This window comes from Balaenoptera musculus, chromosome X, assembly GCF_009873245.2.
Source record: "Balaenoptera musculus isolate JJ_BM4_2016_0621 chromosome X, mBalMus1.pri.v3, whole genome shotgun sequence".
Classification (NCBI taxonomy): Eukaryota; Metazoa; Chordata; class Mammalia; order Artiodactyla; family Balaenopteridae; genus Balaenoptera; species Balaenoptera musculus.
The window spans coordinates 112,519,798-112,532,083 of NC_045806.1; the positions used below are offsets into that span (position 1 = coordinate 112,519,798).

At 36.8% G+C, this 12,286-nt stretch overlaps 1 protein-coding gene across 8 annotated transcripts in view; it reads left to right on the forward strand.

Moving 5' to 3' along the window:
- Positions 1-4,708, forward strand: part of PHF6 (PHD finger protein 6) — a 53,059-nt gene extending 48,351 nt beyond the window's left edge. For 5 of the 8 annotated variants that reach the window (XM_036840702.1, XM_036840696.1, XM_036840701.1 and 2 more), the window contains 2 exons: positions 1,112-1,241; positions 1,571-4,708. In XM_036840702.1, coding sequence (XP_036696597.1) covers positions 1,112-1,241 — 130 coding nt within the window. In that variant the 3' untranslated portion in view covers positions 1,571-4,708. The remainder of the gene's footprint in view (positions 1-1,111; positions 1,242-1,570) is intronic. The other 3 variants (XM_036840703.1, XM_036840697.1, XM_036840698.1) reach the window with 2 other exon arrangements.
- Positions 4,709-12,286: the final 7,578 nt, after the last annotated feature.

Here is a 12,286-nt window from a genome sequence, read left to right on the forward strand (position 1 = left end):
TCCCTCCAGAGATGGTTTGTTAATTTCAAAGAGGGAATACTTACCCTTAGGATAGAGAAATCTGGCCATTTCTACCACCTTAAGCAAGTGAAAACAGCCCACTCATAGCAGGACATTCTGAAATTGCATGCATCCTGAGGTATGCAGGATTACCTACAAAGTATCCTGGACTAACAAAGGAAAGTTGAACCTAAACTTAACCAAGCCCTTAGACCTTGTTTCTAGTTTACAGGAAATAAAGGGTGAGAGAAAACCAAATAAAACATTACCGCAGGGACTTCCCTGGCGGTCCAGTGGTTAGATCTCGGCACTTTCACTGCCGTGGCCTGGGTTCAGTCCCTGGTCAGTGAACTAAGATCCCACAAGCCGTGCAAGCCGTGCACAAGCCGTGCAGAGCGGCCAAAAAATGAAAAAAAAGGTGTAAAGACTCTTAAAAAAAAACAAAACGAAAACATTACCACAGTTAGATAAATCCAGAATGTGGTGTAGTTGACGAGGCATATGGTCTGACTCTTCCCAGAAAGTCAGTGTCATGGGAAAAAAAAGAAATTGAAGGAGCCAGTCTACATCATGAGAAACATAGCTAAATGCAATACCTGGAAAACTGTTAGGTGACTCATAAAGGTGTTCTAGTAAAGGCCAGGACACTAATGATGGAAAGGTACTTGAGGAGTTTGAGTAAAATTGTTTCATGAAATGTGAGCAGAAAGCAGCAGCATATATACAATTTATATTATTTCCTAAAATGTGCTTTGAAATTATGTATGTGAAACATTATAGAATTTCATTATTTCATATATATACCTAAAAGTTGATATTTTCATGTTAGCCAAAAACTTTTTTTAGTCTCATTGGGCAAAGTGAGGAATTGCCTTATATTTGGACATATGTGGTTTTATTTCAGACGAACTTTTATTATTTCATTAATAGAGTGCTTTCCTTTCTATCTTTTAGACAGAAATGGACCTATAGCTAATTGTGGGGTGTTTTTTTAGTGTGGATGAGGAAACCCAGATTTTAAATGGGCATGGACCTCATCCACTAATGACATAAATATATTCTCATCAACAATGACAAAACATTTTGAGATTTTTATCTTTCATCATTGTAGACTATATTGTAAAAATCATAGTGGAAATGATGAGAGAGATGAAGAAGATGAGGAACGAGAGAGTAAAAGCCGGGGAAAAGTAGAAATTGATCAGCAACAACTAACTCAGCAGCAACTTAATGGAAACTAGGTATGAAAGTTAATTATATTGGCTCTGTTGTCAGGATACAGTATACACACTGATAAATACGTATTGAGGTAATAATGTGCAGTATGATTTTTTTTAATGCTACTATGTTTAGTTAAGCATGTTACTAGAATGCTGAGGATGTGTAGGCTTGCATAGTTTTTTTTCTTTTAACTAGCTGATTTCGTAACAGTAAACACAAGCTATCCACTTTATCAATAAATGTAGTTGTAATGTCAAACCAATAAGATATTCTTGCTCCTCAATAACATTATATTATTGTGTTCCCCTCAAGCATCATATTTTACATTTTTTTATCATCTTTTAAACAGGTTCATGGGACAGAGTTAGAAAACTGGGAATGAATAAGACATCCATAACTACTATTCTTTTTTCACTGTTTTCTAAAATCAAAAAGGGTTTGTAACTTTTTACTGCCCAACTCTTAGATCCTTCATTGAACTGCCTAAAAACATCATGTTTGTTTTATGAGCCTTCACTAGATGGCAGAGTTTGACATGTTGATATTACGTAGCTGTAGTTTGCAGTTTCTGGGAAGCAATTGAAACACTATTAACCCTGTGTATAGTGTCAACAGTTAAAGCAGACATTGAAATGAAGTAAGCTATATTTCTGGACTGAACAAAGTTCTACTGTTTAGAGTGTCTAAGTTTGTTTAGTGGATTCATACTCAAGGGAAAGCATAAGCAAATTTCACTTTACAGTGCAAACACGCCTCTGGTGGCAGCACATGGGAATTTGTGAATTTTTTTTCCACACTCAAGTAATGGAGGCTAGAAATGAAGAGAACCTTCTTTTTCTCTTGGCTTCGACAGCACATGCTAAAAATCTCTTCCAAGAAGTGTGCTAAAGCTTTTCATTTGGTTCCTGTTAAAGTTGTTCTCACTGACCAGCATGGACTCAGGCAACCGGTGATTATAAGCTCTGAGCTCCAGTGCTTATGGCAAAATTCTCTTGACAGTAACCCTCTTCTCTTTTCATGTCATACAAAGAGCTTCTAGCAAAATGATTGGATCCTTTCAAGTTTAAACTAACATTTGGCAACAGCAAATTAAGCCTCTTTAACCTTTAAAGCGTTACCACTTACTAAGGACTTCAGCCACCGTGTCTGAAACCCGTTCCTCTCAAGTGCCGTGTTGTTGTGGAACACTTCATATATTGGCCCAAAGTACGTAAGGAGATCTCATGTGCTGTAGAAGTAAAAAAAAAAAAAAAAAACAGTCTTTGCATAAAACAGTATTTATTTTTAATTTTGTGACCACTATTTTAGAAACTTTATTTAATATTTTTAATGTTTTCATTCATTGCTTTGCTTATCTATAAAATAGGCTTCTGTGCCCTATTTTTCTTCTGGTAGGGTTCAGTGTTGTTTTATTGATCATCAGAATTGTTCCTCAAAGCCTAAGAACCCAGCTTTTTAGAAAGGATTTTCACACTGGCATTTCTAGCTAGTGATATTTTCTTCCACTTACCTGCTGAAGCACATTTATATATTTCTTTATGGCAAAACCAAAAAATTTTAGTTGTGTTCTGCCGAATATTACCATAGCACCTCAATATCAAGGGTAGGGATTCTGATTTCTGAATTATTAGTTAACCTACCACATTAAAGCAAATTAGCCAACAAGAAATAACATGTTAACTTGACTGTACATTGAGATATTCTTCAGCTTATGGAAAAGCATTTTAAAAATGTAACAGGTGGAAAATTACACTGTGCTTAACGACTGAATTTTTTTAACTGCTAGTCCCTTAAAGTCACATTTGTCAAGTGTGTATTCACACATTTACTTAAATCAAGGGACTCGATGATTGCTTTATTTTAACCATCTTTTATTATTTTTAGAAGGAAACTAGCTTTAGTAGTGGATTGCCCTATATGTTTTTCTCCTTTTGCTCTAAATATACCATTGGATTTTGTGTGTGTGTATGTGATGAATTTTCAAAATTCACCATGACTTGAAGTGCAACGACAGATCTAGATGTTTGTTTACCAAGCTATGTGACTTTTCCCAAAGGATCTGTACTTTATTTCCTTACAGCAGCTTGAAACCCATTATGTTAAATCTTTGAATCACTGTGTCTAGATCATTTTTACATTGTGTGCCATAGACTTACCCATGGAATAATAGAGCACCTTCATTTTTGGACAACTACTGTAATGATGTTTTTAGGAAAAATGGAAGGTGCCGGGGGTAATAATGGCCAGTCAATAATCATGTAATGGACTTCAAATACAATAGCTGTCAGTTAATGAATTTGTTATGTAATAAACTGTGTGGGTTTCTTCAACCCTTTCTCTGCCACTAGCAACCAGAATAGCACTTTACCATTTGGTTGGCTAGATAAGTGGCTGGCTACCTATTTTTCTCACTGTGGTGTGATTGGCTAAATAGTCTTTCATTAAAAATTGAAATGTAAATTGAAGTCACATGAAAAATCACCTTTGGTTGTAAACCTCCAATATTTTGATTCTCTATCATGTTTTCGTCACATGCTGAGTAAAAGTGCCTTACAATGTAAAAATTGTACAGTACTTATGTTCCCGAGTAGCATCATCATGTTCTGGGTAGTAATTACATCGTGGTATGACTATTTAGAAAAATGGACCTCAGCAGTGTATTTACTGTTCATCTCCTAAGTCCTTAACTGTAGTTTTAATAAGCATGACATTATTTGATAAGTATATAACATTTACATCATTTCAAAAAATACTGTCTTTTATGCGTATTTTTGCTTGAAATTTTGAAGCGTCTTTTCTTTTCTCCTGTTTTCTTTTTTCCCTTTTTTGTTTTGTTTTCGTTATCGATATTAAACAGTGTAATCTTTGCAAGCGTATATTGAAGATTATTCTGGAGCATTTATTGCCTTACCAGAAATGTTAGTAAGAAATGTTCTTTAGAGTAGAAAGATAGACTTGAGTTTCTATACTTTAATAAGAGCTCTTTGTTCCTGGGGGGAGGGGGGATGGGAGGGGTGAGTTTTACTTTCATCTCAGTTTATTAAATACCCACAACTGAAATACATTTTATTTCAAGGATCATGAATTTTAGAATTTCAGATAGTACTTGCTCAGGAGTACATGCTACTCAAGATATTAAGAGAATAACAAGATATGTAGATCTACTGTTGAATCAGAATCTATGTACTTGAACAAATGTGTGACTCAAATATCTCAAAGCAAAAGAAAAGTGTTCTAGAATGTTGTTGCTTTTTTAAAAAGCACTAAAGTTAGACCAAGGTATACAGTTTTGTTCTAACAGACATTTAGATTAATTGTAAAGATAAGGAATGCATTATGGGTCAAAATCAAACATTCCTCTCATGTTATGTATATTTTGTTCCTGTTATATTGGCTTTATTTTCAGAATTGTAGTTTGTAGTATTAGTTTCCTTTTATTGGTATTCTTGCATATACTATTCATTCAATAAATGAATTATGACTTTCATGTTTGTATTTATGTCTTTTTTGTGCAAGGGTATGATGAAGCTTATTTGTAACAGCAGTAGTACTGTGTTCCTTTTAGTCTTGCTTTTATTTCAAGGTGAAATACCTAGTTTGTTTAATAAATTTGTCGTTAAACAAGTATGAGAGAGAAAAATGTGAATTTGAGTTTAGTTCAAAGTTTCACACATAAGGCTTTATCAGGGAGAGAATCAGCAATCTTGCAAAAGTATGATAGAACTGCATTACGTCTTGGTTCTTTTATCATTCCATGATAAAGATACCTACAACTTAAATCGGGTCCTCTGGAACCTAGTTAGAAGGTGATTTTAAAAATAAACCAAAACTCCTAGTACAATTTATCTGCTTGCTAATAAGGGTGCAGGATTAATATCCTTGTCATAAAGGGATTCCACCTTAAAGATTTAAATGTACTCCCTTTACTCTGGACAGCTTACTTCTAGCAGTAGTGCTCATGCATTGAGGTCGTCCTATCCAGGGCAGAAATCAAAGTTTTAATTGGTAGAATTTGCTCATTCCATACATACAATTCCTAACCTGGGTTCCTGCATTCCTACTCAAAAGGAAAAAGAAATCAAGTAAGAGGTTCTGATTAATGCTGGAACTATAGGAGAGTGTGCTTTATTGCAACTGCTACACACATGCTTGGCGAGTGTGTGTATGTGTGTGTGTGTGTGTGTGTGTGTGTTGAAAATCCATTACTTAGTTTCATTTTAATTACCCCCTAAAAATATAAAGAGAATTATGTGGTTTTCTTTACCTAATTGAAACGTTGACAGCTGGGGTTTGGGGTTGGGGTGTTTTTTTGTTTGTTTTCTTTTTTCAGCTGTAGTCATCAGCAGTTGCTGAGGTCATTCCAAAGCATAAACGTGCTAGAATTTCCTACGAAAATTCTATGGCCAGCAAATGGCCAGTCCATGTTCTTAAGGGAAAAACCCAGTCCCTGAGACAGTGCTGCTTTATGTATCAACCAGTGTTACATAATTTTGCCTTGTTCAGATAATGAGGTAACTGGGACATTAAGGACAAGGCAAAAATGCATTCTTGATTTTTATTCAGAAGATGAAAGCTATAAAATACCAGTTACCATGAAAGTTAATGACAGTATTTTACCTTGTTAAACTGTAGCAGACATGTTGTCCGTGGGGTCAGTGTACTGAAGTTAGTCAACCAGACCTGGGTCCTTGTCAAAAGATAGCAGATCCATAAACATCCAAATTCTACCTTTGCCTATACCTCTATAGGCTATAAATGTGTTTTTATGTTGGGGGTGAGGGTAGCGGTGGGGAGATAGGGAAGGTACAGCTGGGCAAAGAGCTAACTAGATCTGCTGTGTGAATGAAGGGGCAACCTTTTAAATGGGACCTAGAGAGTAGATATTCAAGGGAGTGTTAGGAGCAGGGAGATAGAAATAAACTGTACTTTAATGTGGACATTGGATTTAGACTGTTGATTTTCTATAAAGTCATTTGTACAAAAGGGTAAGGTTTTTCTGTTTGAGTAGCTTTAAAATCACAGCTATTTACAGATTTTTTTTGAATTTTATTTTATTTTTTATACAGCAGGTTCTCATTAGTTATCTATTTTATACATATTAGTGTATACATGTCAATCCCAATCTCCCAATTCATCCCACCACCACCACCCCACCACCAGATTTTTTTATTTATAAAAGTCATATATATACCCATAAAAAGAAATGAAGTACTGATACATGCTACAACATGGATGAAGCTAGCTAAGAAGGGGCTAAGAAGGCAGCACAAAGTGTCACATATTGTAGGATTCCATTTATATGAAATGTCCAGGAGAGGCAGATTCATAAGAGACAGAATACAGATTAGTGGGTGCCAGGAGCTGGGGGGAGGGGAGGATGAGAGTAACTGGCATGGAATTTCTTTTGGGGGTGATGAAAATTAGATAGTGGTGATGGTTATATAACTTTGTGACTATACTAAAAACCATAAATTATATGCTTTAAAAGGGTGAATTTTAGGGAATCCCCTGGTGGTCCAGTGGTTAAGGTTCCGCGCTTCCACCGCATGCCACACCGCGCGGCCAAAAAAAAAAAAGGTGAATTTTATGTTATGTGAACTTTACCTCAATTAAAAACATACGTAGTCATTGTACAAAATTAAAATATAAGATATATCAAGCAAAATGTGAAAATCCCCCCTTTTCCACAAGCCTACTCCCCAGTATTTGATGTGTATTCTGCCGAATGCTTGTGTACAGATACAACTTAGATGCTTTTTTTTTTTTAGCATAAATAGGCTCATGCTGTACCTACAGTTCTGCACCTTGTCTTTTTCACTTGAACAACATTACAAGGTGCCAGCACAACTAGATTTCTCACATGCTGTTTAGCAGCTCCATGGCATTGTAGAGTATGGTTCTGTCCAGTCTCACGTGCATCTTCATGTTCTTAAGCAAGTAATTTCTTAGGCTAAATTTCCAGAAGTGGAACTGCTAAGTTAAGGGTATGTACATTTAGAGTTTTGATAAAAATTGCCATCCAGAAAATTTGTACCAATTTAAAAGTCCACCTGTAGGGATTAAGCTTCCTTGCTCTGCTACTCCAAAGAAGTGCTTTTTAATGAAAAGAGGTGTGGTACCTTTTTTAAAAAATAAAATAAAATCATACATGCTGTACAGAAAATTCTATGGGGTTTTGATTTTGTTGTAAAGACCAGATAGACTATATCTCAAAGTGGAATATGAATTATCTTTGGGAAACTGGACACTATATTTCATTTGTGAAAAGATTAAGTCAAAAGGTTTTGTTTTGTATGTATTATTAACAGTAGTAATTGGTGAATCATTTTTCTTCCTTCTGCTTTCTGAAAAGTAACAGCTTGCTCGTAGCTGTTCATTGTTGCCAGATGGATCTGCTTCTCTTTGTGTCCAGGGTCGAATATGGCTCAGTTTAGTGTACTTGAAGGGGTTGTGTACTGTTTGGTTGAAGAATTCCTATGACCTTTATCTGTCTCGATGGTTCCTACTCCCCAAATCATGACTCTAACAACTGGTCAATTATGTAAAAATAAGATAGAATCACTTGACCTTTTCAACTAGTTGTTTTGTCCTTGTATGAATAAAATCGAAGACTAACTAGAAAAATTGACTTGATATTCATATCATGCTTTTAGCTTATTTGCTAGAAAATCGTTTTTTTCATTTAAGAATTTCAAGCAACAGTTAGTTACCTGCATGTCTGAAAATAAAGTAAGAAATAAGAGTAAAAATAACATGAATATTTGGTTATCAAGAAAGTTCCTAAATAAAGAATAAATTGAATGTAGTCAGGATGAATTGATGCCATATGATGCCGTTAGTTTTTTTCTAATTCTCAAAATCACATTTTGTGCTAACTGGGTATTTATGACATTAGCCAAACAACTATTTTACTTAAAAAGATTTAAGTCAGATGTATAATATTACAAAAATAATTTTTAAATATTTTACCAATAACCTGACCTTTGGTCATGTTTCCTTCCTCCTCCTTTTTTTTTTCATATGCTTATAAAATAATTAAGTCTTTAAGGAGGGGCGACAAAACAGGATGACTACACTAGAGAGTTCTTTCTGTAACTTTGAACTGCAGCAATCATGGAGACTGGTGTTACTTTCACTTCAGAGGTTAGCCAGACAACTTAACACAAAGGCTTAGTTTCAAATGTTCCTGATCCTTAAGCCCAATAGGCTTATGTTCTGTATTTAGTATTGATTTAGTATTACCAGGAAACAATAATTCTTTGGACCCTGGTCTCATATGTTCTTGGTTAGAGAGCAAGCACAAAAGATAAGCAGTGTCTGAAAGTTTGAAGATCAGAGAGCTGGAATTTTGGCATTATCCTCAAATACAACAGTCTTTCCGGACCTCCCTTAGAAGAGCTGTTCTTAAGCATTTCAGCTCATCCCATGTGCCCAAACAGCCTAGGGCAGCTATCCAGTATGCTGGGGGTGGGGGTACAGGAAGAGGGGTTAAAGAAAACGTATGTCGCTTAGGAAAAAGGCTTGACAGGTTTTCTTTCTCCCTGGGAAAGAGGCAAGGTAGGAGATTTAGGTAGCCTTTACTGCATTTAATAACTGAGGTCACTCCATTCCATGAAACTTGGAAATGCAGCCAACTATTTGTAGGCCACTTCCTAGAAAGATTGACACAAAACATTTAGAACATTCATATCTTTATTCTTTTTTCCCTTTGATGCCCTCCTGGAAACTCTCTTACCTTAATTTCCATGATCTATACCACCCCTTTGAGACCACTCCTTTCCTGACTCTTTTCCCTACCCTGATCTAAGTGTTCCCTGGTGTCCTGGTCTTTGCCCTCTTGTGCTGTTCTCGCTTGTCACCACAGTCTGCTGCTCCAGCTGTCACCTGTGTGTGTTGTGCCGATGACCTCCAGTCCCTAGCCACAGTCTGCTCCACCTGCGGAAGCTCCGTGCTGAGTCTCAGATGAGCCTCTGTGCTATTCTCCTGGACACTTTTACTCAATCTGCTGGCTACTCAAGCATGAGTCTCAAACCAAGTTGTCCTGATAGTGCTACAGTTCATCTACTTTGATTTCCACATCTACTTCCTTAGAATCTGTCATTCTGTCTTTTGGATCCATCCTCTCTATTCTTACTGCTGATAAACTAGTTTGGATTCTGCTGGGTTTTGTTTGTATGTTTTTCTTTTTAACTTTTTGCCAAGACTCCTAACTTCTTCCACTCTGTGCCCGTGCTCACCAGACTCTTAGTTCCTTGGTTTTCTTTATTGGGCAGTTTTTGGTCTTGCTTCCTTAACTACTCAGTTTGGAAAAGATGTTTAATCACCTCCATTACCCTTTGACACCACTGGCCTCAACTTCCCACTTCTTGTAATTCTCTTCCACCTTTTTGCCTCCCCTCTGCCTAGAGTTCACCCCAGTCTTACATCTGGGGAAGATGACCTGCTAGAGGACATCACAGTGCAGACCGATGCCACCACAATTTTGGTGTTTAGTCTCAAATTCTCCATATCAGTCTGCAATCCTTTTTACTTACATATGGACTCTACATTTTGATGGCCTTGGCTCAGATCCCGTGTAACCTTGACTAGGTTGCTGACTCTCTCTGTACCTCCATTATCTCATCTTTTAAATGCAGGTGAAAATACTACTCCATGCATAGACCTGTGAGGATTAAAGGAGGGAACCCAGACTGAAGATCTCCATCCCTGCGCTCCCTTCTAGTTTTACCCTATTTCTCTCCTCTTCTCATATGATTTTCTTGAAAGTCAAGTCCCCACTTGATGTCTCCACTTCCATATCTTTATTATCCATTCCTTAGCTCACTGTACTCGCTTCTGTCTACACATCTCCATTTCTCTCAACTACACTAAAACCACTCAAGCAAAGTTCACCAGTGACTGTTGCTAAAGCCAGCGGGCGCTTTTGAGTTCTTACCTTACTTGACTTCTTGACTCTGTTTAATGTCCCTGACAGTCCAAGCACCATCACATGGTTCTCTGCCAGTCTGCTTTTGCAGATGACCCAAAGATAAGAGTAACTCATAAGATGACAGGAGCAAGATTGAAAAGGCCTTCCAGTGGCTGGGACTGTACATGGACTGTCCACCTAGCCCCTCCCCACTAGCGGAGATTTAATAGGTACCTATGCAAAATCACAATCTGGTCTTTCCTTGGCAAAGGACCTACACATACAGAGTGGGGTGAACTGTAGGCACCTGGGAGGTAAAAGGGTAGAAGGGAAAGTTGAGAGAAGGAAGATGTTGAGGCCATGGGTATCAAGAGGTAATGAAGTTGATTAGCCAACTTGCTTGTGAAAAATGCCACGTGGTAAAGGCAACTCAAAGCTTGAAGCACATCAGAAAGCAAAATGCATTTATGTTCATAGATACACATATATAATTCTTGTTTAGTAGAAAAAATCAAAGTTAATGTATTTGCCTACTTATAAAACCTATGAAAATCACCAGAGGTACAATGGTGAGACAAAAGCTGGGGAACTGTGAAAATTCTAAGCCTGTTATGCAGATAGAATCAGGCAGCAGACACCTGAAAAGGGGCCACACAGGAGCAGAGGGAGGTGGATAAATTAAGAGCTTTATGGTCTGAAGACCTGGGTTTGAGTCCTAGTTTTACCACTAGTAAGTGGTAACTCTGAGCAAGGTACCCTCCCCTTCTCTCAGGCTCAGCCCCACCCCATCTGTCAAAATAGTATCCCTGTTATTTATGTATATATATATATCCCTTAAACCACTGGGTTGTCTTAAAGAGCAAATAAGATAGTGATTTTAAGTGAAATCAGCTGGTTCATGGTAGATAACAGTACAGAAAAGTAATAGCTATTCCCTTTCCACACAGTGATCCTTCAGATATAAAAGTGAAGCTATCCCATTACTTTTTAAAGTTTAAAAAAAAAAACTTTCACTATTCACCTGACGCTCATCATGCCTAAATTAGAAAATACAGATAACTAAAAAAAAAAATGTTTAATCCCTCATAATCTTGTGGACCATAGGTCACCATTATATTTTTTATAAAATCTTCAATGTTTCTATGCATATATGTAATTTTATAAAATGGGCTCATATTATACCTACTGAGTTGTATTCTGCTTTTTTCATTTAAAAATGGGAAATTTCTTCACAGGTCAGTAAATACACTCTATCATTCTTACTGGTTGCATAATAGTACATTTTGTGGCTGGATCACAGCTTATTTAACCATTTCCCTATCATCAGACAGTTAAGTTGTTTGCAGGTTTTTTTGTGGCCATTATTTTGCTAGTGCAAACAGTGCTGATCTAATCATGAAGAAACAGCAGAGAACTCCAGATTGAAGAATGTTCTACAGAACAGCTGGCCCACACTCTTCAAAAAAGTCAACGTCTTGAAAAACAAAGGCAGAGGAGCTGTTCCAAATTAAATGTGACCAAAAGTAACGTGCGATCTTGAGTTGGATCCTGGTTCAGAAAAAGAATTCGTGCTATGAAGGACATTTTGGGGACTTTTAACTAAATGTAAATATGGACTGAATGTTAGATGATACTGTATCAATGTTAATTTCCTGATTGTGATCGTTGTTGTTATATAAGAGAATATCCTTGTTCTTAGAAAATACATACTGAAATGCTTAGGAGTAAAGGTGTGTCATGTCTGCATTTTAACTGGTTCAAAAAAATTGTGTGTGTGTGTGTGTGTGTGTGTGTACCTATGTGTATGTATAAAAAGACATAAAGCAAATAGGGTAAAATGTCACAAGTTGGTAAATCTTGGTGAAGGATATACAGGAGTTCTTTGTATTATTCTTGTGACTTATCTGTAATTTTGAATTTTTTTTTTAAGTTAAACACACCAGCAGAAACAGCAGCTCTTGTTAAGGGAGCCTGAAGAAGGAAATAGTAGTAAGCCTTGGTGAGCCATCAGGATATTTCACTAGGGAACCACATCTGGAGGAAAGAGTATAAACTGTATTTGGATCAGGTGGCCTAGAGAGGACCCCTCTCCTTTCCCATTCAGGAATCAGGGAATTGGGAATCAGGGTGATTCCCAACCTTTTCTACTGAAGTACA